The 24,911-nt window shown below is 43.5% G+C and overlaps 1 protein-coding gene across 7 annotated transcripts; it reads left to right on the top strand.

The window, feature by feature from the left end:
* Positions 1-1,051: 1,051 nt before the first annotated feature.
* On the top strand, positions 1,052-23,386 carry LOC117895652 (serine/threonine-protein kinase BRSK1). 7 transcript variants are annotated; one of them, XM_034803460.1, is made up of 16 exons: positions 1,052-1,799; positions 13,430-14,087; positions 14,616-14,710; positions 16,224-16,450; positions 16,522-16,672; positions 18,735-18,950; positions 19,267-19,466; positions 19,534-19,758; positions 19,821-20,314; positions 20,414-20,572; positions 20,637-20,803; positions 20,867-20,971; positions 21,026-21,101; positions 21,165-21,337; positions 21,398-21,528; positions 21,580-23,386. In XM_034803460.1, the coding sequence occupies exons 2-16, from the start codon at positions 14,000-14,002 to the stop codon at positions 21,686-21,688; spliced, it is 2,616 nt and encodes an 871-aa protein (XP_034659351.1). In that variant the 5' UTR covers positions 1,052-1,799; positions 13,430-13,999; the 3' UTR covers positions 21,689-23,386. The 7 variants fall into 7 exon arrangements, with proteins under 7 accessions (XP_034659351.1, XP_034659354.1, XP_034659353.1 ...); XM_034803463.1 differs by having other exon boundaries at positions 13,427-14,087; positions 19,821-20,266; XM_034803462.1 differs by having other exon boundaries at positions 13,427-14,087; positions 19,821-20,284.
* Positions 23,387-24,911: the final 1,525 nt, after the last annotated feature.

The raw sequence follows: 24,911 nt of genomic DNA, 5'->3' as shown, positions 1-24,911 counted from the left end.
CTAGTTTAATCATCAACAGTCGTCAATCAAAGGCGGAATATCACATGTTATTTATTTAGTTTCCTTAGCCTTTCTTTTCGTCTCATTCTATATCTGCGCGTTCTATGCTTTACTTTTACGGGGGATTAGTTTTCAGTTTTCAGATCAGTAAATCTGTCAGTTGGAGGAACACGAGTCCATCTGTTGAATGCGTTGATGAGCCTGATCTTTGTTTGACGTTTTATCTTTTAGGTTTATTTCGGGCCGCTGCTTAATTTATGATGAAAATATCTCAAATATAAGAAAATACATATATACTTATATTTCTTTTATTTGATATATTCGAGAGGCAATAAATAAATTCCCTGAATATGAATTGTTTAAAATTTCATCATTTTGGTTCGTTTTTTTGTATTTGCTTGTTCTTAGAATGCTTTTAAATTTTATCCACCATTTGTTTAGCCAAGACATCAACCCAAAAGCTGACGCATGCGCCAAATGTGTCCAAAAACGTGTCGTGTTTTGGGGTGTTTTTTTGCAACAGGAACCCTGTCCACTCTCTCTCTCTCTCTCTCTCTATCGCTCTCTGTATTTTCGCGTGCTTTTTCAATGTTAAAACCATTGTTGCTTGAATTATCAAGAGGATTACAGCAGCATAGGGTGTTAGAAGTAGGGTAAATGTAAAAGAATAAGTGCTATAAATATATGCTAAAATGTAATGTTTAAGGTTTATATTTTAAGAGGAATTAAGTTGTGGTAATGAGCTCCTCAATTTCCTCAAATTTCCGCTATTTCGACCCTCCGCATTGGATAGCTTTATTTATATTTGCGATTTGTTTACAAATTGTGTATGGTACGCAGGGTACGACTCGTTTGGACACGTCTGAGCATGTTTGGGGCGCAGAGAGCCAGAGCCAGAGCCAGAGAGAGAATGACAGTAAGCGAGAGCAACAGAGAGTTAAAGAGAGAGAGAGACGGTGGGTGGCGCTGAGAGAGAGGGTGGAATCCATCCAACTAAGGCCACGGAAGAGCGCGGCGTTTTTTCCAAGCTTTGACGGTGACGGCGCACAGTTTTATTGACGACGTTTGCCGTGTGGCTCTTGGCCAAAAAGAGAGCGGACGAAAATCAGTTAAAATAGTGGCTTATACTAGTCCCAAGCAAGTCCAACTGTAAACGGCAACGAGAATGAGCAGCCCCGGAATATAATAAGCAGAAAGTTCTATTGTAAATGCCTCTCGTGTGTGTCTGTGTGCCTCTGTGTGCGAGTGCGTACGTCACGGACTGCGCGCGTATTGGTGTACATATGTGAACGTGTGTGTGCGTGTGTGCAGGGGAAAAATCAGTAAAATGTTTATGCAAATCATGCGACAAATGTGCGCCAATTGCGTCCAAATCGTAAAGTGCATTAAGTGAAACAAAATTATATAATTATCCAGGGAGCGGCGGCAACCACAAAGGTTGCACGGTGCACAGTGCACAGTTCACAGTGTCCAGCAGCTGCCTCGACAAAAGAAATAGGCGAAAAAAAAGAAGCTACAAAGGCGAAGGCAAAGTAAAGGTTGCACAGGCTCTCGGCTCGGCTCTCCTCTCTTCTCTTCTTCATTCAACATCTTTCTCCCGCATACGCCACTGAGTGTGTGTGTGTGTGTGTGTGTGTGTAGGTGTAGCCCCCGCCGTGCAAGTGTATTGGTGTCTCGTGGCATTCCCCGTTCGTGTGTGTTTGTGTGGGTGCAACAACGTGAACGTTTCATCCATCCCGGAAGTGATTTGTATAAGGCCGAATGCCTCCTGATAACTTACACCAAAACGGAAATAGTCGGTATGTCGAGTAATACACATTCTTTATCCCTATTCCCGTATTCCATCTATGTGTATATCTTTGTTCCTGTTCCCTTTGTTGGCTACTCTTTCGGTTTTATGGATTTTTTGTGTGTACATATCGATTTTCAACCAAAAACAACTAGGAAGCAACATGAAACACACCGAACCGAACCATCCAGCCGTACGTCCAGGTTTATACACACACACAAACACACAAACACACACCCACAATTATTTCAAACGGGGGGAACCACAAGCAACCGCAGCTACACTGCAAGAAAATCTATACATACATTGATCATAATTATGAAGGATTAAATGGGGGAAATAATATTCCAAAGCTGTTTAAATTTTCGCTTGAGTATGGAAATTATGAAATATTATTATTTGTACGTAAAACTGATGTTACACTTAAGGAACGGATTTTCCACTCTTCACTTCCATGATATGTTTACCTATTTCCACCATTAAGTAGATACCTGTGGATTATTCGAATCACTTGTAAGCTTATATTTTGCCGCAGTGTACATCCGTCCAGCAAACACTCACACATGCACAGACACAGGACGCAGGCAGGACTCCTCACTCATTTAACAGTATTTATAGACAGTTTTTCGTTGTTGTTGCTGCTGTTGCTGCTGCTACTCTTGTTGTTGTTGTTGCCGTTGTTTTCTCGTTGTTTGCTCGAAAAACGAAGTTGAATTGCAGAATTTAATATGGCGGTGCGGATGTGGCTTTTGAGTTTTACGAGTGCTGCTCACCTGCCCTCCTCGCTTCCAAGGGGCCCTCTCGATAGGCACTCGAGGTGTTTGGCCTGACGGCGAGGGCATTAATCAAGAGTGTGCGCCACAAGGAGGAGAAGGTAAGCCACAGCCAGAGCCAGAGCCAGAGGCAGAGTCAGAACAGGCACTTGTGCGTTTGAAGTTGGCCCAGCAAATGGCTAAAACGTCTTCGTTATCAGGTTGTCTTTCAACAAAATATTGATATACAGATAAAGGGACTGAGGAAATGTAAAAAATTGATTGATGTCTTCTTGTTCAAGTATCTATCAATAAATTGCAGTCATATTGCTGTGGCCATGACGTCATGGCAGGCCTACTATGAATATTTGCCGTCTACTTTTCAACCCCAAGCCGATGATCCCCCCTTGTTCGCTCTGTCTGTCCGTTCTTTTTCCTTAGTTTCTTGTGGGCAGAGAGCGTCGCATTATATAGTTTCTCGTCTTTATGGCCGTATTCAACCCTCGAAATGTTGTCAACAACATTGCAGTGTCCTAATGAACTACTCTCAGACGTAAATATATTCAAGCAAAAATAAAAAGAAGAACCAAAGGGAAAAGTCGATACAAAAAATGGAAGTTGATGGATTTTTGGGGTAAGGTTTAAAGGAGCTGCTAAAGGTAATATTTAACCAAGTTATGAACGTTTTCTTTGCTTAATCTTGAGGCTTTTAAGGGCTTCTCAGAAGTCAGTAAGAGTCAGTATTAAATTCTTGTTGTACCTTTGACTTTTACAGAACTATCAAGTGTCCCCAAGAGTAAAATATTGGGGGATAATAAATACTATGCGACTTTCTTGTGACATTTCTGCCACCCACGGAAGTTGGCAACTGTCGAAAGTTTTCATCGCGCATTTGTAATGCGAAACTTTTTTATCAATCATACTCAGGGCCATGGAAGTTTGTGTTTTTTCATATCTTACGGATACCAAGTTACTTATCAATAAAATGCCAAAATGTTTAGCTTCGTTAAGCTCAACTTTCCTTGAACTCAACTCGAACCCTTTTCTGTCTCCATCGCTAGTTCTCCAATCTCTCTGCTCGCATCTCAATGTCAGGCCAGGCAGGCAGGGAGGGCTCACGTCTCAGAAATCGCTTGCATTTCCAGCATTTTCTATCTTCCCCTAAAACCCACTAGAATCCACTCAGCCTGTGGAAAACCCACGTCAATCTAGCAGCGAGAGTGGGAAACAATTAAGGTGTCCTCTGTGTTTGACTCGAATCCCGCCTGCCTGGCTGTTTGGCTGGGGCTGCCGCTGTCGCTGTCTTGGGCAATAAAAAACACTGTCGCGTCAGATCAAAAATGCAACATCTTAAAATATGAGAGCCATTTCAGCTTCCGGCATTACGAGAAACATATTCTGTGTCCTTTATCCTGTGTTCTCTGTTCTGTATTCTCTGTGTTCTGTATTCAGTATTCAGTTTGTTGTTGCCGTTGTTAGTGTGTTCTGGTTGTTCAATATTTACAACCTGATGAGAGCGATGAGGAGAACGATGTCGCTGTAGCTGAATAAAACATGCGACAATCGGCAGGCGACAATGTCCTCCTGGACGGGAAAGTAGGAAGGCATCCTGGCATCAGGATGATGTGGCTGCTCCTAACGTTGCAGACACGTAGACGCCTTAATGACCCAGGGGATTACCACGACGGTAGACTAGCAGCGGAGGGGGAGTACATCGTACATCGGTATCGGGACTCCTTTTGGCAGCCCTTGAACACACAGAGAACTGGCGGCAATAATGATCAGGTATGCAGTGGCATCACCTCATCCAATTAGTTCGGTAAACGCAAACAAAAATGTTAACAATTTCTATTTGTAATTAAAAAGCTATAAGCGGCAACTAAGAAACTTCCCATTCCCCCTAAGGAGGGTACTCTCAGAGAGAAAGAGCTGAGAACAGAGAGGAGAAAGAGAAAGAGAGTGTTCTCGTAGAGTGTGTAGCATTACGTGCAGGTAGGGCAGAGAGGAGTGCCATCAGCCTTACAGTGGGGCACATGGCAAACAGAGTGCGAAAACCAACCCTGCGATGAAAACAACAACCACCCACCCATTGGGGCGTGGAGAGAGACAGAGAGAGAGAGCGAGTCGAGTCGAGTGTCGGCAAGCAAGCACAGGCTCTCCTTTAGCTTGCTCTCCCTCTCTTGCTCTCTTTAAACCCTTGCGCCTGCGCTGAGGGGGACGCGCTGCATGTGGACACAATCACAAATGTCCATTCCCAAGCCTTGGCCAAGCAGCAGCAGCTACCCGCATGGCTTTGTCAACAGAGTTCCGTTTCGTGGAGAAAGAAACCCTGCAGCCAGCCCTCCACCTCCCCCTGTGGTGCAGCAACCCCTTCCTCTTGGCTACGTTTTTAAGAATGAACCACATTCCCGTACGTCACTGCCTTTGATTAAAGCATATGCAAACGCTTTTTCCTCCAGTTTCTACTACTTCTAGTGTTTCCACGTTCTTTCATGCGTTCTTCATGCTCGAGCATGTGCCGCCATGTCCCTAGCTCACACATGCACAATCCTTTGGGGGATTTGGCATTGCAAAATGCTAAAATCGAATTGGTTTTTTGTGGGTCCTACGAGTCTCTCGGGTGAAGCAGCTTGGCTATCGCATATCCATAGCCCAAAGATAGGGCAAATGCTTTGACTTTCAATTTTTGTTTGTCTTGTTTTAAAGTTGAAATGTATTTATGCCGGAGACCACATGCATTTTTGCATTTGGAATGCCTTTGGACTCGTCCTTGTGCCTTGGGAATGTGTTTGTCCATTGTTCCCCCTCCCCCTGGCTGTGGGGTTATCCATGGTTATCCAAGCCAGTGACAGGGACAGGCATTTGGTTTAAGGCAAATATTATGGGTGCAGGGAATGCTTTATTGCCCTGCACGAGTGGAAACAGGTTGAGAGCGGCCATGGAATCCTTTGACAGTGTCAACACAATCGATTTTGGAGCATTTAAATGCTGACCAAATGAAATGCCAAGAACCTGCCATGCAAATGGACAACTGCATAAATGTTGTCAGAATTTCAATTTCAATTAAGTTATTTCGGGAAATAACAGACATTTAAGGTGGAGCTTTCAATGCACAAAAAACACAACTGAACAATCGGAGATTCAATCGTACAGTTGGCTGCAGTAAAGTCCTTGGATCAGTCCATCACCTTGTCTGCCTTGGCCTCCATTTGTAGTTCCCTTTGATGTCATCAATTATACAAAAGTTGGCTTACATCAGAGACAGAGAGAGAAACGACTCCAGCCCTTCACTCGCGCACGTTGCAGCCATCGGAGAGAGCCATCTGCTTAGTCCTAATGCTGGGGCTTAGGAAAGATATTCCTAGAGTGACACAAGAGCCATCATCAAAATGTAAAATCCTTGACAGCCAAAGGAACAAAATACATTTGCAGTTTAAGGTTGAAGGCAGTGCCAGAACCCCACAGCACCCTCAGCTGATGGTGGGTCAAATTTTGCTTGTTTTCATTTTGGTTTTCCATATTCTTTTTTTTTTTTTTGTTCCAAAAGTGTGCAACACGAGAAACGTATTTCACAGCTTGCACTTTGTGCCTCGAGGAATTTCGAGTCATACATTTAATTTGCATATTTCAGTTGTCTGTCAGCAGTTTTTGCGACCCCAGGGGTTGTACTCCTTCCACCCACTTCCCACCCTCTGCAAGCCCACTGCCAGCCTCTCTGCAATGTGGAAAAATTGCAGTTGTAATTGGCAAAATAATTTCTACCACCCACCCGCTTCAGGATACAATAAAAACATGGGAATGGGAAATGACAAGTGGGAAGTGCAGTGTGCAAGTTTTCCCCATCTCATCCGGCTCATCCGCCCTGCGGCGGGCTGTCGCTGTCGCTGTCCCTAACATCATTAATTCTAATTGAAAAGTTTTGTCGACTGTCGGTTGGCAATTAAGCCATATCTGAAGTGCAATGCCAACGGACCACAACGAACCAGAACGAAGGATCAGAAGAGCCTGACTCAGACAACGTCGAATCTGGCCAAGAAATTGCATTAAAAGGCACAAAGTGCAAATGAATTAAAAGCTGCATAAAGTGCAAGTGGGTGAAGCTAAAGAGAAAGTCAGGTAAGAGACGTGTCAAGGCGGCAACAAAATAACAAGTGGCAGGCAATAACAAATTGGCCATCATCCAGCAGCCAACAGCCAACATTCTCCTCCTCCTTATTGAAGTGTGGCACAGAAGGCAACGGCAACACGCATGCATAACAGAGTAAATGAAAATTGAATCAAGAGTGCGGTTGCAAAACCACAAAATATACGCGAGGCGAGCAATCATTCTCGTCCGTTCCCAGCCCCCAGTCCTTAATTGAATTCTAAGCGAAATGGAGCATCAGGAACAGGACCATCCAACAGTCGGCAATCGGCAGGAGGAAGCAGCAGCAGCAGCAGCAGGTGGATGTAGAGGTTCAGGTGATGCTGATGGCTGGCTAAGAGCCTCTGGGCTCTTTTTTTTTTGGCAAACAAATGCGAGCTTTGCCAAGACCCATGTCCAGGTCCCAGCATCTTTCTTCTACATCTTCTGTGAGGGCGGAAAACCTGGGGGAAAATTGAAAAATTCCCCGCTTGTTTGTGTGTGTTGTTTGGATTTCCTTTTGCCGCTGCTGCTGCTGCTGCCCTTTTCTTGTTTTTCTGTATTTGATTTCCATATCCGTGAAGGCAGCAATTTCGTGGCGGTGTGGTGGATGGTACTTTAAATGTATCTCAAACCAGGGAGCAAAGGCAAAGGCTTTGGAAACTTCAATATTATTGTTGGATTATAAGAATATCCAATGATATATGGGGAGAAAGGGATCCAGAATACATTTGGAAACAGATTTTGTACATCCAATTTTCTTTCTTGGCAATAATTTCTTAGTTCTTTTGTTTTCTGATTGAATTAAACAAACTATTGTATGAGTGGGGAGTGTTTCATCCCTTCAGCCACTGCTTATCCTCATTTTTAATTGAGTTTTTGCCTCATAGTTTTCCCCCGCATTTTTCGCCAGCTATTTCCATTTGTGATTCTCTTTTATGGCGCTGCCAATTTTCACTTTAGTCTTACTCTTTTTGCCCTTGCATTCATTCGTTCGTTTTTCCCTTTTTCGTGCTTTTTTCGAGTGATATAATTGAATTTTTTCCCGCGTTCGACACGCCCCCAGGGAGGCAGGAGATGTGCAGCTGCAGCAGGACATCAGCTCAGTTTCGGTGCTCAATGTTCGGTTGCACTCACCGCTCGGATGTTTGCCATCTAATTGCGACCTTAATCATTTCATCTCTTTAGCTTCCGGCCAGGTTAGTCACGAGTCAGTGGCACTCTGCCCTTCCTGTCTCTCTTTCTGTCACTCTGCCTGTCTCTGTGTGTGTGGTAATCGAAATGCCCATCCTGTTCCCTGTTACTGCTAAATGGCAATGGCAAATAAACTGGCAAATGTTTTCCACTTGCAAATTTTTGGTCTGTAACCACACCAAAAAGGGGTCTACCCAGATGGAGGCCCATGGTCCAAACCGGTGGCAATGGTGGACACTGCCTCCGTAGGCAAACAAGACTTGATTTGATGCTGGTTTTTGCCCAAAAACAAAAAGATGAGCAAAAATCGCAATGGACAGAGTTCAGAGTACTCGTCCTGGTGGTCGCTTTTGGCTGTGTTCTGGCTGCCTGTTGTTTGTTCCTGTTTCTGGGTATCGGAACAGCTGGCTGTAGCCAGAGCCTGACGCTGTGGTTGCTTCTGGCTTTTTGGCCATATCGAATCAAGTTAATTTGTACCCTGGACCCAGGCCTATGGCTCCTCCTCCTCCTCCTCTAGCTGCTAGTTTTACGGTTGGTTTTAATCGAATTTTGTGTTGTGCGCCAGCTGCGGGTCTTTTCGAGTGGGAGTCAAAGTTGGTTAGGGGACAGGTTAAAGGTTCCAGCTGCCAGCTGCCTGCTTTTGCATTTTGCGTGTTGATCTAAGCGGTTTATTAGCCCCGATTTGCGAGTAAGCTGCTTAGCTGGGATGCCCATCCGCAGCCCCATTCTGGCCATTATTTAATAATGAGCCAAGTAGGGTCCCCAGTGGGTTTCCTCGATTCCCGCTTCTGCACCCCCAAGGAAGCTCGGAGCATAAAGTTGGCATATCCTGCTGGCTCCTGTAGCGCTCTGTCGTCTGTGTCTGTTTGATTTGGTTGCTGCCAGCAGTCTAATGTGCTGACAGCTCTGAAAGTTGTCTTTGTTTTGGCTTCTTGGAAGCTGAAAGGTGTTTATTTTTACTTTGTGGTTTTTGTGGTTTCTCTACTTTTGCTGAAGTGCAGAATCCAATTAATATGCTGATTGATTTTACCCACTTGGAAATTAATTGGTGATACTTTTTGAAGTACTTTTCATGCAGAAACGTGTTAAGAGAGAAGTCCAACTATATTCCCGATGGCTTCGGGTATCTTGATTCCATTTTGGCATATTTATAATTTGAAATTTGCACCTCAAACATTCAAAATATTCCATCCAAAAGCAATCAGAAATACACAGAAAATGACTGTGCCACTGCCACTGCTGCTGACACAATACTCCTACACAATGAACTCAAATCAAATTGAAATCAATGTTAAATGGCAAATGACAATGGCAGCAGAGGGGAAACACTGCGAGGGAGGGAGCGAGGAGCTGCACAGCATGAGGAGCACAGCAGGGAGGGAGCACAGCAGAATGTTAGTCAAATATTGATTTTAATTTTCCACATAATTGCAATTAGTTGATGAATATTGGAGGCAGCTGTTGCTGTCGGACGCCTCTGTTCTACTGTATCCTGCATCCTGCATCCGGCTGCCAGCTGCCTGACGATGTCTGATTCTGATTGAGCATCGTGTACGTCGTGGGAGCAACATCGTCAACAGACAACAGCAACAGGGACAATCCGGGGGGGATATAACAACAGCTCTCGACAAGGCATTGAGTTGAAGCAGGCAGCGATCCAGAAGCACGAGTCATTGCAAGTGGCACAGTGGAGTCAAAATGTGGCAAATGGACACAGATACGACAGAGATTGGTGGGCATTGACAGTTGCTCCAAGCACCCACGTTGCCCAAAAACATTTTGAATGGTTCCAAGCGCCCACAGAGTCCTGAAAATTATGATTTATGCCAGATTTTCCTTCAACTTTCCTTTCATTTTGAGTACAACTAACCCTTTTCTTGCCACTGTGCATTCATTTAGTCTTGTGAGCGCCTCTCTTGGCAGCAACGCCCTTTTGCTGTTCCCCTTTTCGGCTTGTCTGTTGCCTGTCTCTATTGCCTCTACGGCCATTATGCTGCTTGGAGCTGAGTCGAGGCTGATGCTGAGGCCTGATGAAAAGCCACTTACGCACAATTTTCACAACTCAAAAGCATTTTATTGATTGCACTTTAAAAACGCCGGATGGAGGGCGCTTCCATGGGCAACAAACCAAAAAACTCATATGCCACGTTGCTCCACAGAGCACACAGAATCCTGCGCCTTCTTTGCAGCTCCTTTTGGGGTTTTGGTTTTGGAGTATGGGTATTGGGTGCGTTTATTGACTGTCGTTTTGGAAATTGAGTTTTTCTGGCTTTTAGATTGCCCTCAAAAAACCTTAACCATCCCCCCAACAAAACTTGTTTAAACTTTGGGTCCCTTCAGGCAGCTGCTGCTGCTGCAAAGCCAATTTAGCCCTCAAGGTTTTCCCCAGCCCACATGTACGAGTATGTAAATGTGAAGGAGATGTAGCGGTGGCAGACAGAGACTCGCCTGAGAAATCAAAGTCACTTTTGCTCATTTCTTTCTTGGTTGCTTGCTGGTTAGATAACACATTGGGCCATGGAGCTGGGACTCATTTCGCTGGCATGTTCTTGGGCCCTCGAGGTTAATTGTGCGAGTGGGCTAATGAACACTGCGTACGCAGCACACGGATCGGGCCACATCTGACGCCAGATTGTTAATTGTTTTTGGAAATCCTTGAGTGAACCTTAAAGAGATGTAAATTTTTGGGGTAAAACTAGAAGAACTCTGATGGGAATGCGGAAACGGATGTGCCTGGGGGATTCTTAATTGCCGTTTGGGGGTGGTGTGGAGATTTTCAGCTGCTACGAATATGAATGATGAGTGAAAGTGAGTAAAGAAAAGGAAACGCTGCCTAATTACTTCGCCATCATTTGGATTGTTAATTCATATGTTAATGGGGGAATATTTTGAGAGGGGGGAATTATTTTGGGTAGTATTTTGGGGTATATTTTCTTAATAAAGCAAAAGAAAAGATTTTGCGGGTACAGAATAAATTTTAAAACAGATGTTTTAAAGCAGACACTGACATAAACCCAAACAAAAAAGAAAAGTTGCACCTTTAGTGCACCTTTGGGACAACAAAACATATTTTTAAATCTTAAAGAGTCTATTGTTCGTTCCTAAAACTTTCACCAAACTTGTTTAAATATTTATAGAAACTCTTTTGGGTCGGTTTCTTCTTTAAGCTGTCCTGAATATTCAAGCGGTTTATGGGGACTCTTTGCCCCACAAATGACTTTCCCACACAATCAAGGCATTTATCTCTCTTCCTTTTTCGATCTATGCGACCACTATTCATGCCCTTTATATGGCCCCGCGCATTGTTTGCAAATCGCTTAATTATTGTTGATGGAATTTTATTGGGGCATCGGCAACGGGCCATAAAAGGCGTTCGGTCACATCCCACAGGCCTAGGCCTAGGCCCAGGCCCAAGCTCTGGGCCTACATCAATAGCCTTCCGCTTACTTCGATCCACTTTCCCCACTCCGGTTCCACTTTCCCGGGTGACATTTTCTCAGTTTTCCACGACCCAAAAGCATAAATTTCCCGTGGCTAGGCCAAAATCAACGCAAAATGCTCTAAACGTTTTGCTTATGATTTTTATTGCACGCACACAACCGGAAAGCACACACACACTCTTATGTACATGTGTGTGTATTGGGGAGGCACCCTGTGACGGCATTTTGCCGCAGCCTTAAGTGCGAAAAGCTGCAAAAAAGGCGCCTGGAGACCGACCCATGACGATGACTTGTTTATGGTAGGCTGCGGCCACGCCCCTTTACATATTTTCCATTGCACACATGTATGAGCTGAGCACTTGGTTTGTTTCATAACTTTTTCCTTTGATGAAATGTTCCACATACGCGTACACCTCCTCGTACATTTTCATTATTCAAAAGGAAATGTTCGAGTTGCAGAAAGCATAGCATACAGTTAAGGGCAAATTATGAAAATGTAAAAAATATTATAAAATAGTCTCTATAGACATCTCCTTCCTTTTGTTTGTTTTGCGGGGTATCTTCCAGTCGGATGCCTAAATTTGACCTTATCTGACTGGCTTTGCTGTTGGCACTTGCCAAACAATGTCAGCTCTCGACTTTTAGCGCATTTTTCAAATTAGGTTAACAGAACGGCGGCAGCGTGTTGGTGTTGGCCCTTCCAGCGAAAGTTTCCTTATTGTTTTCGGTGATAGCATGGGCAGGGACACAGGGGATAGGGTGCTCCAGTGTGGGCTTGTTAGCATCTTTCCTTCCTGCCAGCTGCGCCTCACGTTTAACCTTAATGCTCGCACCCCTCATTCCCCATCCCACCCGACCCTTTGCCCATTTGCGCACTGTTTCATTTTGATGCGCACTTATTTTTCAATTTGTGTGCGTGGCATGGCGTAGAAGGGGCATCCATCTGCTTGTCAGTTTCCATCTGCCGTCATCCTTTACCCACAGACTCACTCACACATATAGAGAGAGAACGAGCCCCATTGCGAATGCTGGGCGTCATCTCTGAGAATAATCAGTGACTGGCGTCGCTGCCTAGATCTGCGTCAGCATCTAAATTTACTACTTACATACCTGCTGCCCCCTTTGCACCCACTCCCACTCCCTCTCTCTATCTCCTGCTCCCACTCCCTCGTCCCCTCTGTCGATCTATCTGTCGGATGCCCTTTGTTTTTGGCCATTCTGTAGTTGGCCAAGTTTTATGCTAGCCTTTTTATGCCAGCCACCCACCCACGCACTGTTGAGCTTTTCCTTTAGTGCTCTCCAAATGAACATTTTTAAATGGTTTCGTTCTTTTTGTAATGGCCAACAGCAGATTGAAGTGTCTGTCTCCCTGGTCGGGTCTGGTCTTCGTTTCTGTTCTCTGTTTTCTATGATAATTTTTAACTTTGTATAAAATATTCATTCAGAGCTGGAGCAGTTATCCTTGAAGAGTTATCTTGAACCTTGAAGTGGAAATAAGTTTTGCATTTGATTGATGCTTAGAAATCTGTAAGAAAATGTTTCTCGAGGCTTCTTTAAACAAGTTTCATTTTCTCCTTTTACTCCTTTTACCACTTTGCCATAAATATGTCTTTATTTTCCACCTGTAATTAAACTTAATGGACAAATAATTGAAAACGAAACACTTGAAAGAGTGGAGATTGTGGGGAGCCGCAAAGCAATACACATATACATATATCTACACCAACACATAGATACATAGAGCACTGTATGCTTGTGTATTCATGTCTGCTCTTCTCTAGAAAGCTGTGAGGCTCATAAATTTACTCTTCAAATGGGCAAGAGAAGCACAGAAAATACTCCGGCATAGCTGCAGGTGTTTTTAATTAGAACACCTGACTAACCAACGCACACACAAACACACAGAGCACTCTCTTGCACACACATACATACACACACACACAGTATACGTGTGTATATTTCTCTATTTATCTAGTTATACAGTTAGCTTCCATTTATTTCAATTAAAAATTCCATTTGGGAGGCCAAAAGGGAACATAAATATTCAATGCTAATCACGTTGACCTTTTTCTCTCGCTCTTTCTATCTCTCTTACTCACTCTTTCTGTCTCTCTTTGTGTAATTGCAGCAGTTTCTGTTTGTGATGAAGTCATGTGGAAATAGCAACAACATCAAGAGCATCAGCAACAATTATTGCCCTGGAGCGGCGACCAATACAATTATAGGCAAAAGTTAATTAAATGCTGCATCATTTGCAAAACTGCAAAAAGGAATCCTTAACAATTGCAATAAAACTTTGGCCAAACAAAAGTAATTAAAGGACCTCTCACACACGGACTCCACCCGGACACACGGCTACAACTACAGCAACGGAGAGGCACTGTGACAGGGACAGGGACAGGGAAAGGGCAAGGGACAGGGACACACACAGACAAGTTCCATTGACGCTATGCGACAACCAAGTTGCTCGTAGAAGCCGCACGGCATCGGCATCGGCATTGGGAGCGGGACAGGGACCGGAGGAGCCGGCCGTGGTGCTAGGAGTCCTGTGCATGGCCAGACGCCAGCTGACGCTGCCAGCCGCAAACAGCTAACAGCCACAGCCATAGCCACCATCGGGGCAACGGTGAAAGCAACGGAGGAGCAGCAGCAGCAGCAGCAGCACCAGCAGCCACGGAGGGGCACGGGCACGGCCAGCAAAATGCAGAAGGAGAACAATGTCACGGCGGAGAATTGCCAATTTGTGGGGCCCTATCGCCTGGAGAAAACTCTTGGCAAGGGTCAAACGGGTAAGTGCAAGCAAGGAACACCATTTTGTGGATATATGGGAGCTCGTACAGTGGATATTCAATAAAATGAACATGTAATAAACTGATGTCAAAATCAGTGCCGCAAGCTGGTTCTTCTTGGAGTGTTGATAGAATATTTTCCACCCAAGATTATGATTCGATTAAGGCCAAGTCGTCCGTAAAGAAATTCAATCACCAGCAAGGACTGACAGTCCTGTTTCCTTGTGTCCTTAGTGTTGTACGTAAGCTCGTATGTTGTCCGGAAGGTCGGCACTTGCGTGACTGGATGTCATGCAATACTCTTACTGCAGTATAATGTTCATAGATTGGGACTTAAAACCGTCAGGGGAGTTATTATATGGAAAAATCTCTATTACAAATCTGTGACACTTAAAGGGTTATTATTTACTGGTCTTCCTTCCTCTACAGCCAATATCCACCGTACTAAATCCACTTTGTCATTACTACAATTACGATTCAATTTCCCTCTCACATTTTGCCATTTTTAACCAATTTTCCCATCCGCAGGTCTCGTCAAGTTGGGCGTGCATTGTGTGATTGGCAAAAAGGTTGCGATTAAAATAATCAATCGCGAAAAACTCAGCGAATCGGTGCTAATGAAGGTGAGTGCCAGCACGGGGATGTGCCGTGGTGTGGTGTGGCTTGGTGTAGCTTGGTGTGGCGGGGTCGAAGGTCAGCACTTGATGGAAAGTTTTCCCCGTCGATTGTTGCCTTAGTTTTTTCTTTCCTTCTTACTTTTTTATTACTTAGCTCTCTTTATGATTTTGTTTTTCGTTCTCCCGCATTTGCTTTCTTCGTTTCTTGCGCTGTTTGTCTTCTGTCCTGGCGTACAGGTCATAAAAAATTGTGACAATAAAATTTGTTTTGTGGTTCGTTGTTTTATTTTATTTACTTGCTTCTTTGCAAGGGAAGTGTGTGGGGGTTATTTAGGGTATTTCAGGGTGTAGAGAGAGCGGGCGCAGGAGGGCAATGCAGTCAAACTTAAAGCCTTTACAGCCAGAGCTCTCTTTGTTTTTTTGGGGATTTGTTTTCGGTTTTGGTGGGTTTTTCCTTGGCTTTGTTTTCCCACCGAGCATTGTGCCAAAGTCGGGTAAAGTCAAGGAAATATTTTACGTGCAGCAGGGCCTTTAGTTTGAATTAATTTTAAGTGGTTTAGCCATAAACTTTTTGCAAGTATTAAGCACTGCAAAGTTAGTAAGAAATGATGCTCTCTAGGAGAGGGATCAGCTTGAAAGGGTCTTTGAGCGTAGACTTTCTCTTCGGACATATATTCGGATATACAATTTCTGTGTGTTGTGAGATCTTATCAATAAATATTTGCTCCACACAAACTTAGCGCCATTTAGCCGCTCAGTACTCAAATTCCAACCAAAGTCCCACGCAAATTATCTTCCAATCTACTCCTTACGATACATTCCCCATTTCTAATCGATTTCCTGCCACAATCGTTAATATATTAGCTCTATTATAATAGGAAACATGAACTCCAAAATAGATTTCATTTCATTCATTCAAACGCCCCATAAAAGTCAAAGTAGAGCTCAACTGTTTATCTTTTGGTGGCTGTCATAATAAAACCCTGGCACACTCCTCCCCCGCCACTTCGCCCGAAAAATGTGGTGCACTTTTTTTTTGTAGGACACTGAAAGGACATGCGACGAATTAGTGCGTGTGGCAACAAAGTAAAACGGAATTTAGTGGAGGGGGAATGGGCAGCTCCGTTGGGGTGACAAAAGCTCAGACATATAGGACAATCGAAATGCAAGGTGAGCGGGTGGTGTGGCGCTGTAGTGGTGCTGCAAATGAGTAGAAAGAAACCAACGACGACGACAACGATTGCGTGTGCTGTCCATGTAGGACTAGAGCCAGCATGAGGACCAGAACACGCAATGAGAAACAGAAATTGGACGCCAGTTGGAGGACAACAATGGGTCATTATGGCCAAAGCACTTTGAATGCATTGTACTCGTAAAGAGTGGGCGGGGTCGGGGGTCAAGGCAGGGAGATTGGTGGGTTTGGCAGGGGGAACACTTTACTTGAAGCCACATTGTCGATAAGTCGATTAAAAACTCTCGATGTCTTCTCTTTGTATTCTGTTTATGCCCCCGGCTCAAGGTTGAACGTGAAATTGCCATAATGAAACTAATCGATCATCCGCACGTCCTTGGCCTGAGCGATGTCTACGAGAATAAAAAGTATTTGTATTTAATATTGGAGCATGTCTCAGGCGGCGAACTCTTCGACTATCTGGTAAAAAAAGGCCGCCTCACGCCCAAGGAGGCGCGCAAATTCTTCAGGCAAATCATCTCCGCCCTGGATTTTTGTCACTCGCATTCGATATGGTAAGCTTCCCTCAGCTCCCCTCTCACTTAAAGCGCAATCAATCTTACATTTATTCGGGGACTCATTGCAGCCACCGCGACTTGAAGCCCGAAAATCTGCTGCTGGATGAGAAGAACAACATTAAGATAGCGGACTTTGGCATGGCATCGCTGCAGCCGGCCGGCAGCATGCTGGAAACATCCTGCGGCAGCCCACACTATGCGTGTCCGGAGGTCATACGGGTAAGTCCAACTTTGAATAATGTGAATACGATAGAATTGGGGAGAAATGCTTGAAATGCCACAGGGCCACACGTTCACAGTTGTTCTCCCTCTCTCTCTCTATATCTGTGCTTTCTTGTTGGTGTTGTGGTTAGCCAACGAATAAACGTCAATCAAGGCGAACTTTTTAGCACATTTTCAGATGCAGCAGCAGCAGCAGCAGGAGCCACCGCAGTAGCAGTGTCTGTGGCAGTATCTGTGGCAGCATCTTCCTGGAGTCGCTTTCCCATGCAAATTTCTGGCCAGACTCCCCTTACCCTGTCTATGCAAATGCATTCATCCATGTGCCATGTACCGCATGTGCGCATATGATTTTCCATCTCTGCTCCTGTTCTTTCACTCATTTCATTCACGCAGGACCTGCTCCGTGGTTGCTCCTGCTCCTGCTCCTACTCCTGCTCTTGCTACTGCTGTTATAAATTCATAAGGGGAATTTTAAAATATTTCCTTGCAGCAGCTTTATCATATATTCGGGCTGTGTTATAAATCTGGCTGGCTACGTGATATTCCTTCCCCTATCTTCACGTGTCTACGTGTGTGTGTGTGTGTATATATTTTTATAAATATTCAACAGTCAAAGCTGTGGCGAGGATTTGTAGTTTCTCAGCCGCATAATTGATGTCTGTGTGGGGGAAAAAACGCCCGGCAATTTGTAGGGAAAAATTGCGTGGAAAGCCCATACACTCAATCACTTAAGTGGTCGTTTATCAATCCCCTGCAAACGTGTGCGCCAAAAGTGTTCGCAAGGGGTTCTCATGTTCATGCCCCAAAGCAGGCTATAGGGTTACCAATTACCCCCTCCCCACCCAAAAGAAGGGAACCAATTCCTCAGTTTAATCGAGCTTACCCAAGGGATATTCGAATAAATTAAGGAACTGTAGTGGCTGGTTTTCTTTTCATTGGAAAACATGTCTTGTAATTGATGGAAGTTCTTGAGAAAGTTAATTTAAAAGTTTTGCAGTGCAGCAAGCTAATGATAAGAGAGGAGCTTCCACTGATGATTGCAAGCTATTAAGATTTATCTGTGAAGGAGTGAGTAGAGTAGATTATATGTAGAGTTTTAATCAGCTGGAAAGTGTAAAGATAAACAAAGATTCTCCCTTTTAAATCAGACACGGAATATATTCCCTGAGGCTTAAAAATCGATGGTAATTTAAGCCTAGAACAGGTCCATGATGCAAGATGTCGGAATTCTTATGAAATTCGAGAGCTACTGCATTGGTTTCGCCTGGACGAAAGGTTTCATTGAAGAAAGGCGGGGACTCTCCGGACACTCTCTTAGTGCATTCCCTTTTCCCATTGTCCGAACCTAAACCCGCAAAGTTCTACCCACTTTATGGCATTTTTCACCATGCCTAGCATTGTGTAGCTTTAAGTTCGGGGAATCGGCTAGTGGTTGCAACTAGTGCATGTACAATCGTGCCACAATTATATATTGTAGTGGGCAACAAACTACAAGTCATTGTGCCACTTACCTGCCAAGTCAATAACCGTCCCCTAGGGAGACAGACGGAGACAGAGTGAGCCAGAGAGAGCGGCAGCGTGAGTTGGAGAAAACTTGGCATTTGATGGACACGTCAATGGACGTCAACGAGTTGAACGGACCTACACCATATTCCCACTCCATGCCCCATTGGACAATCATTATTTTCCCCTTTTTAAATGAAAGAATAGAAGAAAAAACTCTGTAAATTAGCTCAACATTCAAGTTTTGGGGCTTATGGGATATCCATACGTAAAAGTAGTTCGATAAAAGGGTAGAAAGATTCAAACGATTGGATGCCACGCACCCATAAGGAGGGGTCCTGGTCTTGGTCCTTCAATCGAATTTCAAAATAATCAAACTGAAAGCAAACCAAGGGAAAAAAAAAACAAACAAACAAACAAACATTCATATGAAATATCAAAGCAAACACAGCAAACGTTCAAGGAAAATGTCTCAATTTCTGATTTCGCACCCATTCCACACATCCTTGGGCGTGGTGTGTGTGTGTGTTTTCTTTTTTTGCTATTGTCATTCCAGGGGGAGAAGTACGATGGACGTAAGGCGGACGTCTGGTCGTGTGGAGTCATCTTGTATGCCCTGCTGGTGGGTGCGTTGCCCTTCGACGATGACAATTTGCGCCAACTGCTGGAGAAAGTCAAGCGCGGCGTCTTTCACATACCACACTTTGTGCCACCCGATTGCCAGAGTCTGCTGCGTGGCATGATTGAAGTGAATCCGGATAGGCGTCTGACGGTGAGTCATCCACAGACCCATATAAACCCATGTGCAACAATGACTGACCCAAGAAGAACCCTAACAACCCGAATGCCGCTGGTTCGGTCCTCCTGTCTGACAGCTGGCTGGCTGGGTGGGTCATTCGGTGGGTGAGTCATTTAAAGCCAACCCCCGCTGAAGTGTTTGTTGGTTTTTGGGTCACCATTTTTGGGTCTACCAAACCCACCCACCCCCTTTGGGACTTGGTTAACCCTCTTCTACCTTTTCTCACTTTGGTTTTTGGTTTTTGGCTTTTGGTTTTTATTTCCTTGTTCATGCCAATGTCCATCTGCAGCTGGCTGAAATAAACCGACATCCCTGGGTCACAGCTGGTGGCAAAGGTGAACTGGAGCTGGAGCTGCCAATGATGGAGGTGGTGCAGACACATGTTATACCCACAGCCACAGCTGTCGATCCGGATGTGCTGAATGCCATTTGCTCGCTCGGCTGTTTCAAGGAGAAGGAGAAGCTCATCCAAGAGCTGCTCAGTTCGAGGTGTGTACACACATTACTTGGGCGACAGACTCTGATTCAACCAATTAATGCTCCTCTTTCCTGGCAGTCACAATACGGAAAAGGTCATTTATTTCCTTTTGCTGGAACGCAAACGAAGGCGTCCTGCCCTGGAGGATGACGATGAGATTGCCCAAAAGTCACGCAGTGAGCTGGATGCAGTGGATCCGCCAAGAAAACGACTGGACACGTGCCGGATTAATGGCACCAATGCGCCCAGCTATGGACAGATCTCCGAGGGATCACCGCTCACGCCGCGACGACAGGCCTTCAAGTGAGTCCAAGACCTAGTCCCCAATTTATCTATATCTTAACTGTGGTCCTCTCCTCTTGCAGCTTCCGCTCGTACAGCAGCACTCGCAACCACCAACGACGCTCACCCACAACGGTATCCTCGTCGGTGCGGAGCTCCTCATATCACAGTCCGACGCGTTGCAACTCCCCCATGACCTCGGCCCAGCAGCAGGCGAACGCCATATCGCGTCCCTCGTCACCAGCGGCGGGCACTCGACACTCCACCTATGGAGATCGCGGCGATCGGGGCGGCTCCGGGCATCATTCCTCGGTCAGCCGAACACCCTCGCACAGCTCCCAGAAGAGCATCGAAGGCGATGTGGTGGTGGTGAGAGAACCACGACTGGAGCGACGGGACTCTTTACGCCAGGAGAGGGGCGGTGGGTCGGCGAGGGATCGCAGCGAGTGCGGCCACCCGCCAGGCAGTCCCGGCGGCAACTCCGTCAGCGGAGCGGCCTCGCCATCGGTGCATCATCGCGCCAACTCAGGTCCGACCATTAACATTAGTATGTTCCACGATCCAGAGTCGAATAGTGGTGTGTGCATGCCCCGTAGACCCCTTGTGGTATCCCTAACCCGAATCAAAGCATACTAATCCACATCTACCTCTCCCACTTTGATGCATTTCCAAACAGTTGTGAATCCTAATGCCTCACCCATGATGAACAACAGCAGTCCAGGGATGCCTGGCTCACCCTGCAACAATCCTGGCGGTCAACTGTGGAAGACGCGACTCACAAACATCAAAAACAGTTTCCTGGGCAGTCCGCGTTTCCATCGCAGAAAAATGCAGGGTAAATGGATGTCCATCAACCATAGAAACTTCTTTCTAATGCGTTTATCTGCTGCATGTTTTAGTTTCTGCGGATGAAGTGCATTTGACGCCCGAATCATCGCCAGAGCTAACGAAACGCTCCTGGTTTGGTAATCTAATAACCACAGAAAAGGATGAAACGTTTACCATATTGGTCAAGGGCAAGCCCATAGCCACAGTCAAGGCGCATTTGATACATGCATTTCTATCTGTAAGGGGATAATTTCTAGCTACTATAAAGATAATTTTATTACTAATAAACCCTTCCATGTAGATGGCTGAACTATCGCATAGTGTAGTATCGCCCACCTCATTTCGAGTGGAGTACAAACGGAATGGCAATGGTCCTGTGATGTTCCAGCGCCATGTAAAGTTCCAGGTAAGTCCCAGAGAGAAGTCAAGGTTTACCTAGCCAACTTTGTCTTTATTTTAGGTTGACATTAGTGCCATTTGCAAGCAAGGCGACATAGCAGATATGCTTTTTGCCTTAACATTTACGCTGCTATCGGGTAAGCAATCGCACACCACACTTTATACTCCAAAAAACTATAAAAATTCCTCGTTTCCTGCAGGTAACATTCGACGTTTTCGTCGCATTTGTGAGCACATTCAATCCCAGGTGTGTTCAAAGCGTTTCCCGGGTCCCAGCAGTCCGCCGACGGTGACCTCGGTAACGCAGGCCGTTTCCGAGAGTTCATCGTGTGGCTCGGTGTCCAGCGAACGATTGTCCTATAAGCGACAGGTGGTGAGTTATTCCACTCCATTTAACTTAAAGAACTTTGCTAATCGAAACCCATTTATGCAGATTGAGAACGATATTGAGAACGATTCAATATTCTCGTACAAATCAGGCAATGGCCGCAGAGCCTCGACCACAAACAACAATAATGCCAATCCTGTGGATATACCCGGCAGTCCCATTGCTGTGCGCTCCAAGTAAGCAAACCCATTGCGACTGCCAATCGAATCACTTAAAAACTTATTCAGATTTCTGATCGAATCATCCAACAGCTCGGAGACCGCTGAGCACGAACGCAACCGGGAGCTGCAGAGTGAGCGTCAGGCGACAACGATGTCCGGTAGTGCAATCGCATGAGAATTATTTCTCTGATTTAGTTACATTTTTCTCAAGGATATTTGTTTCCAACTACTACTCCGTATGACACCACGAATAATACCCAAATATTGTACGAATTGAAACGAATCAGCAGCAACTCAAACAGTATTTTCCCACAAGTACCCCCAAACACCAAGAGATCTTCAAAGTAACTGCAAGAAAAATCCCCAAAAAAAATATACCGAAAAACCAAAGCAATAATAGTGGAATTTATATAGAAATAATAATGTTTATAAGTATCACACATTTTCGAATACCGATACCGTTTAAACAGAACTTTTGCTAGCAGCTAGCTCTCTAGCTTTTAACCAACTCTCATTTTCGATTCGAATTTATTTCTATATTTTTTTGAATGCATTTTCTATGTATGTTCGTTTTTGATGGACATTGTTGCCGCCGCGCCTAAAAAGCTTTGCAAATAAAACACACCGTGTAAAAATAAACTAAATACAACAAAAAAGGAATACCAAATTATGCACTAGCTTAGATCTCGAACTAGAGTTAATCTAGCATCATTTTCTTTACCTAGACTAGGGCCTCGTAATATTTAGCTATGCAAATGATAAATGCTAACCAGAGAAGAAAAGAAACGTACGATAAGCTGACAATTTGTAAATGGGAGTGTAATACAGCAAAATGCACTGATCTTTGACTACTAAATAAAATATATGATATAAAATATGTACCAAAAAGAAAGAGGGGAAAAACCGAATGAAACTTTTGCATTAACTTAGCCGTTGCTGTTTTTCTAAGCCCAAAACAAATTGATACAACTATTTTGCTAGCCACTAAAAAAATACATGTGAATCGATTGACAAACTATTTTTCCTAAAAACCAAAATACTAAAGAAAACGCGTCAGGCCTTTGAACTTCTGACATGCATGCATGACGATCAAAAAAAGAGTGTTGTGTGGTAGCTGGATGGATGGACTTAATCAGTAAAAAATCCACAATCCATAAGGTGTATAATGTATAATGTACATAGGAAATACCATTAACAAATTTGTAACAAACGGCACAGCGTAGTGATGGACATATGGCACATAGCAAATATGAAAATTCGAATACCAGAAACAATATATATTTTGCATGGGCATGAAGACAACAACAAAAACAAAGCTTTCTAACCGATAATTAAATGTAAAAAAAAGGCAAACTGGTACGATATTTATACACATGTAGCTATACATCATAGTATATAGTAGAGTGCGGAACAAGGATTGTACAAATTGCTGAGTTGCATCAGCGACAATGAAGATGAGAAATACCTAAGAGAGAGAGAGAGAGAGAGAGAATTCCATTGAAATTTGTATATTTTTTATTGGATAAAACAAACACACTTTGGGCTGGAACTAGACCAAGATGAAGATCAAGCTGTCCAGGAATGCACAAATTGCAATTGGCAATGCCATCAATGACTTAGAATAGTTTTTCTCTCTGTGTAAGAAGGCAGCGTTTCGCATGACAACCAACCAACCCCACAAAAAACAATCACATTGAATCTATCCTAAACCTATGCCTATACCTTACTTTTGAGTGGTTTTCATAGCTTATAGTTTTAGTTAAATGTGTGGAATCAGAGTTCTTTTTTCTATAAAGCATACGATACGATAATTTGAAACTAAAAGACTTAAGAAATTGACATAAAAGCAAAATGAAATCCAAACAAAACAAAAAACCGTCCATTTATCCACTTAAAGCTAACAACAACCAAGTAGAGGCAACTCAGCAATTTGTGGGATCTACCTGGGGGCAGAGTGTGTGTTTGCAAAGTGGAACTCTAAGGACGAGAGCAAGTACGAGTACGAGTATGTGTGTGTAAGGTGTATAAGGATATTTAGCTACTTGTACGTCAAACTGTGTATGACAGCAATATCAAAAAGGAAGGAAGGGAGGGAAGATCGGATATGGAAATGGCACGATACTAAAAAAAAAAAGGTGATTAGCAAAGATACTAAACGAAAGATTATAAAAGAGTTAATAAATGCTTAAAGATACTAAATAAAATCGCATAAAAATATACACAGATATTTAAACGTATTTAAAGCAGATAAGATTGTACTTGAGAGAAAAAAGCAAGAAAAAAAATGCAAACAAAACAAATCATGCAATAATATTGAAATGGAATTACTTTCTAGCATTAACTACAGTACATCATACAAATTGATCGCTCATCAAATTAAATTTACTCGAATAAGTCGAACAACATACATTCAAAATTAAGCTCACCGAAACATATATTTATACATGCATACATACATACAAATATCATATACAACACATCTTTATACACATATTACAAACATATGTCTATTCCTGTATTTACCTTCATATACAAGAACAAAGTCCTCCTTCCCATGGCATACCCAACATATACGAAACGCGTACACATTTATCCATATACATTTACATTTATCCATATACATCATCCACACATTCATACAAACATATGTATGTACATCCATCTATATATTTACATAAAAGCATTTAAATAACAATGAAATGTGAAATGATTTCAATACCAAACAAGATTGTTATTAATTTTGTATCATATGGAAGTGTAAAAATAAATCATATTTTTGACATGAAGATAATCCTAGATAAAGAACGACTAAAAACAAAACTCTAAAATAAATACCCAACAAAACAAGCGCTGCTCTGCTCTGCATACTAAAGAAATTCTGCAAAACGTAACGCAGATGCAAAAATGATATAAAAATTAAAAATAATAATGATAAAGGCTTTATATAAGTAATACCACAAACCATGGAGAACGAACCACTTAATACTCAATGCTGCATTATGCCACGCCTACCTTTTTACCTTAACTGACGCCTCTAACCTATGAGTAGATGGGAAAACCCAAAAACAAAATCAACCAGATTTCGCGCTCTCTTTAAAAAAAAAAGCATAATCAACCACCAAACCCAAAGAACTAACTCATTTTAACTGCTTCTTCACATTGTGCATGAGCAGCGAATATAAATTTTGCGCCGAAATAATTTTATATGCAACGTATACATATTTCTATATTGTATATATACATACATATATAGTATATATATAAATCCCCTCTATATATACACACACACACAAACAAAGACACGTACACATTATACACCAAAGCAAACGCTTAACTTCAAATGCAAATTGAATAATGGGGGAGAATGGAGACGACGGAAGAAGTTTATTACGAGTAAC

Source organism: Drosophila subobscura, chromosome J (genome assembly GCF_008121235.1).
Source record: "Drosophila subobscura isolate 14011-0131.10 chromosome J, UCBerk_Dsub_1.0, whole genome shotgun sequence".
In the NCBI taxonomy this organism is placed as follows: Eukaryota; Metazoa; Arthropoda; class Insecta; order Diptera; family Drosophilidae; genus Drosophila; species Drosophila subobscura.
Note: the sequence above shows the minus strand (reverse complement) of the source record. Positions and strands in the feature narration are given on the sequence as shown.